Consider the following 5022-nt stretch of genomic DNA (forward strand, 5'->3'; position numbering starts at 1 on the left):
TAAATAGATTTAGTAGTATATATATGGAGTAGTATATATGGAGTAGTAGATACATGGAGTTGTGTATAGATATACTCTGAAGCATTCCTCCATCCCATATGCAGCTACTGTTCTCTAAATTGCTGAGATTTCACAAGCAATGAAGCCAAGGTTAAAACACAGGAGTTTTTTGTTCATGGTTATCTAAACATTTTCTGCAGAATTTACTGATAGTCTTTGGCATCACTTCTAAATGGCTCCTCAGCTCATGTACAATGCAAAAGTCCCTCCATTTCCCTATCCTGTTGTATAAATAGTGCAAAAACTTGGAAACAACCCGAGTAATTCAGTGGAAAGTTCAAGTGTATGAGAGGTCTCTGCTGCTAGCAGTAGGGACTCAGCCATCACCTCTGACAGCTGAGTTTGGGAATGTCAGGAATATGTGGAATTTGGTTCAGAGATCTTAACCACTCATTTCCCCATTTAGTGGTTAAGGCACACACTTTTATACTTATTGTCCAGGTTTTCTGTAGAAATCCTGATTTTTTCCCCCCCTTAATTTAAGCTCTCCAGATGTAGAAATCATGGCTTCTGTAGAAGTCTTCTGAAACAGGAGACCAGGCCTATGGGCAGTAGAAGATGGCAGTTCAGAAATAAGCAGAGTTGAAAATCATGATGTACCAAAGGGCTTGGCATCTGGAAAGGCTCATGTTCCCAAGACTGATCAAGCCTAATGAGCAAGTAGAAAGTGCATGTAGGTAATAAAGGAGGTTGTACCACCAACAAACTTGTACAGACTTTTAGTCAACCTGAGTATTTTTAAAGCTATGGTTATTAATTCCAGGCTTTTAGCCCTTCTAGGTCAAAATGAGATGGTCAAAGCACATTGACAAAATAATCATAGGTGGAAGCTCTAACTGCTATAATTTCACAGTTGAGGTAAATAAAGGATAAGATCAAGCTGCTTCAAATGGTCTCCTGGTTTAAAAGTGTATGCATTTGTGCACGGAGGAGGTGCCTGGTACCCTGCTCATGTTTGGAAGCCAAAACTGGGCATCCAGGGATCATCCTCCTCCCTGCCCCAGGAACAACCACCTCTGCTTGAAGCTGAGCAGAGTAGCCCCATGCCCTGGCTGAGCACAGACTCCTTGCAGGGGGCAGCCCACACCCAGCCCTCCCCAATGAGTGTTCAGGGGTCCATCTGTCACCGTGACACAAGTGCCACTCCCTGGGCTGGCTCTGGTGCTCTTTCCTCAGGGAGATGGGTGGCAGTGGCTGTCACTGGGTGCTTTCCTGCCCTGCACCCCTTCCCACACTGCATGGCCCCCCAAGCCCTGGCAAACTCCAGCATAAACACACACAGTTGTAGAAAGCAGAATATTTTATTGAATAGGCACAACAAATTAGATTAAATGCATGTAACTGCTTTGGGATACATCTGAAAAAAGTACAGTTCTCTTTAAAACAGATTTGTGGGGATTTTTTCCTTTGGTTAAGTTGTTTTACTCCAGCTTTAAGCATTAGTCCTGTGTGAAGGTGGCTTCTTCATGCTTTTTCATAGGTTCTTTTGCAGGAAACGTTATTCATGGTGCATTCCTGGAAAGAAAAGATAATTCAGTAAGCTTTTAACTTTTACTAGATGTTTTTTAGTCAGAAGGTAGAGAATTACTTATCTATTGGGAACGAGTTCAAGAAAAAATTGCATTTCTCTGCCTCTAAAGGCAATTGCTAAAAGAGTGGAACTCAGTTTTGAGAGCTTCAGCAATGAAGACTGAAAAACAAGCAAGGAGTGAAAGAATTTTCAAGAACTGCTTATTGACTCCTGGGAGATTTCTAATATTTTCTTTAAAATCTCTACAGAAGGCTCCTAGGACTTCTGTGGAGGCTGACTGGACCCTGGAGCTGGCATTAACCTTTTTTTCCTTCACCTTTTGCAGCTGTGGTTGTCTTCACACACGTGAGCACAGCACATGCACACACAGAGAGTTTTCAGACTTGCAGCTGCTAGTGTCAGCCTCTGCCTGTCTGTCCTCATCTATTTTTCAGTTAGATCAAACTCTGGTTTGTTCAGTCTTTCTTAATGAAGTTGTTATTAAAAACGATTTCTATTTCTTCTCCTCTTCTCTCTATCCAAAGGAATTTAAATATCGAATTTATGGACATTATTTTTCCTTGGGGGAAGGCAGAACTCTTCAGGAGTTTTGTGTATGTGTACAGTTTTGCAGCATGTAGGAATCTCAGCTGCCTTTTATAAACACAGATTTAGTGCTGTCCCAGATTCTTCAAAGTGTGTTTTCTAAAACTGTAGAGCAGAGCTGGGAAGCCCCAGACTGTATGTGGGCCTTACTGGCACCAAGTCAAGCACAGTAGTCTCTGACCAGGTAAAACCAACCAACAGAGCTTGGACAGAGGTTCCCTTGCTCTCACATCATATTATTAACACAGTTGTTGGTGATGCAGAGCAGGATTCCTACAGAGGGCTCTAAGCCTCTGCTGAAGATGAACAGCAGTACTCTGCATCAGCATGGAGTGGACTTAGTTAATGTGGGCTTTGCTAATGCTTCCTCTATACTGTCCAGGATTTAGAGATTCTGAAATATATAAGTTTCCCTCATAAGGATGTTGGGTTTTTCCTCCTACACTTTCCCAACCATGTCTTGCTATGGGGAACAGGCACCTTCATACCATTCCATAAGTTTAACAGCTTTTCAGTTTTAACCTACACTCTAGTCTCAATCAGAGAGACTTCTTACCAAGTGCACAGAGCCCTTTCAGATGCTTTCCCTCCCTGTGTTTGAATCCCAAGTCATACATCAGCTAAACATGAAATTCTGCACACTGAATTCAGTGATTAAGTAACAAAAATTAACTTACCACCACCAGGTTCCCATCCACCACCTTTCTCTTTATGATAGTCTCTTTTCCATCCCACTTCTGCACCTGCTTCAGCATACCATTCTCTAGGGTTATGACATTCTACCAAAGTAAAAAAACAAAGTGTGGCTGTTTCATCAGAGCGCTCTGGTCTAAGGAGAAGAATCTCCAGGTCCAAGCAGCACAAAGCAGAAAGCACCCTCAACAGTCTTACCTGTGGAGGCAGCATTTCTGCACTGGATTCAAAATCCCAGCTCTGCCCTGCTGCTCCCACATCCCTTTTGAGAGATGTATTTGCAAAATGCCATTTCAGGACTCACCTTTGTTTTTCTGTCATCTGCTGTGGTCTCATCAAACTCTTCACCCAGCTTGAAAGAGACCTCTGTATTTTTGAAGGTACTTTCTGTTTTGATGGTTATCACATCACCATTGATGCTGATAGTTACATTAGGCTTGGCCACACCAGCCATCTTCCTGGTAGCAAACCCCACACCTGTAAATAAGATAGGGCACTATGAATTTTTTATCTTTCCTCAATCTTTTTGTCTTATACATTGGAAAAAAAAAACTCTCAGTGATTTTTCTGCTATTGCTTTCTGAGTGTTAATAATTCTATGTTACAGAGATTCTTTTGTAAAATCTTATTTGGTTCTGTTATAGACCAAGCTGGGTGGGTTGTTGTAAGGAAATTCTCTGTCATTGTCAAAACAGTAAAAGTAATAATTTGAAGACTGAGATTATATGAATGCCAGATATTTGCACATAGACAACATAAAATTGTTCAGAACAATTTTAGTAGCTTGTACAATAAATTGAATGCTAATTTTATCTAAATGTAAATAAGCAGGAATATATGACAGTTTCTGAGCCACAAAGCCAACAACACAAACAAACAAGGAAAAAAACCCAAGCTTTTTATATTTACAAGTAGGTAGGTTGAATATAAGGAAATGATTAAGAAATAGCTGGCAAGTCCTATGTCCTGAGTAAAATCTGGAGTAAAGATTAAGAGTGCAAGTCTCACTCATTGAAAGCTGTCAGGATAAGTCACAGTAAGTATTTTACCCCTAAACTGCAAATAACCCCTCCCAGCTTTTTAGCAGGTACTAACTGAATCAGTGCAAGTTACCCCCTGCTTCCTCCACACTAACAAAATATTGAAACCTTTTAAATCCCAATTTTAATTCTAAGTGAGAAGTCTACACCTTTAGACAAAAGTGTTAGACATCAAATCTTGCAAGTATCTGCATGAATCCATGCAATTGTCTTTATTAATATTAGCTGGAGCCAGCTACAGAGTTTCATTCAATATAATAGCCATGGCAATTAACTGGTGTCCTAATCCAGCAGCATTTTAAAGTTGTTCAGGTGTGTTGCTCATAGACATAAGGAAACTTGCTGCTTTCTAGCATCACACCAATTTGCATGTCCAAGGATAAAAGCTAATTCACACAAAATCATCCAGTGATGTGTTTTACTTCCATTTATAAAACTACTAATAAAGCATGCATAGACTTCACTTACCTGAAATTATTCCCATCAATTAAAGTTTTTCTGCTTTTTAGGATTTTAACACCACTTATTGAAACAGATGAATTCTCCAGTTTAAGACTATCTGATCAAAATACTGGATTAAACCCCCCTTGATAAACAGCACAGCCAGAAAAAGCAAGTAAAGAATAAAGTTCAAAGTTGGCATTCCTTCCCTGTTCCAGATACAAGGAGTTGAAATAACAATTCTCACCCAGTTCTTTCATATAGTCCTCAAAGTTTTCACTGGAAAGGAGCTTCCAGGTGCCCACAAAATGGTCGCACATCTTGTCAGGCAAGAAAGATGCCTTCCACAGGTTCAAACAGAAATGCAGGACTGGAGAATATAATGAGCTCCAGGAGAAGAGCACTTATCTTTAAAAAGAAGCCGTGGCCACATGATGTTCTGGGATGACCAATGAAGAGTGAGTCCCAGTGACGAGTGTTTTTCTTCTTCCCCTTCCCCTCCTCTGCCAGTGGGTCATAGTGCTATTATTCATATGCCCTTACTAGCACAAAGATCACTGACTTGTTTTTATTTAATTATTTTTGTCGTTCAAGAACACTCTACCTTAAAGGCAAATAATTAAATCAAATTACCTCTCAGAATAAAAAGGGAGGCTCAAGCTCAACGCACAA

At 40.3% G+C, this 5022-nt stretch overlaps 1 protein-coding gene across 1 annotated transcript; it reads right to left on the minus strand.

The window, feature by feature from the left end:
- Nucleotides 1-1342: 1342 nt before the first annotated feature.
- Nucleotides 1343-4745, minus strand: LOC129121821 (fatty acid-binding protein, adipocyte). Its single transcript, XM_054635336.2, has 4 exons — nt 4598-4745; nt 3174-3346; nt 2854-2955; nt 1343-1575 (listed from the first exon to the last, which is right to left on the minus strand). The coding sequence occupies exons 1-4, from the start codon at nt 4668-4670 to the stop codon at nt 1525-1527; spliced, it is 399 nt and encodes a 132-aa protein (XP_054491311.1). The 5' UTR covers nt 4671-4745; the 3' UTR covers nt 1343-1524.
- Nucleotides 4746-5022: the final 277 nt, after the last annotated feature.

This window comes from Agelaius phoeniceus, chromosome 1 (genome assembly GCF_051311805.1).
Source record: "Agelaius phoeniceus isolate bAgePho1 chromosome 1, bAgePho1.hap1, whole genome shotgun sequence".
Taxonomy (NCBI): Eukaryota; Metazoa; Chordata; class Aves; order Passeriformes; family Icteridae; genus Agelaius; species Agelaius phoeniceus.

Excerpts from the sequence above, each read along its gene's own strand:
- LOC129121821 (XM_054635336.2), bottom strand. The coding sequence starts at position 4,670 with ATGTGCGACCATTTTGTGGGCACCTGGAAGCTCCTTTCCAGTGAAAAC. Across the intron at positions 3,347-4,597 it reads GGACTATATGAAAGAACTGG|GTGTGGGGTTTGCTACCAGG; the intron begins GTGAGAATTGTT and ends TCTTATTTACAG. Across the intron at positions 1,576-2,853 it reads TGGATGGGAACCTGGTGGTG|GAATGCACCATGAATAACGT; the intron begins GTAAGTTAATTT and ends TTTTCTTTCCAG.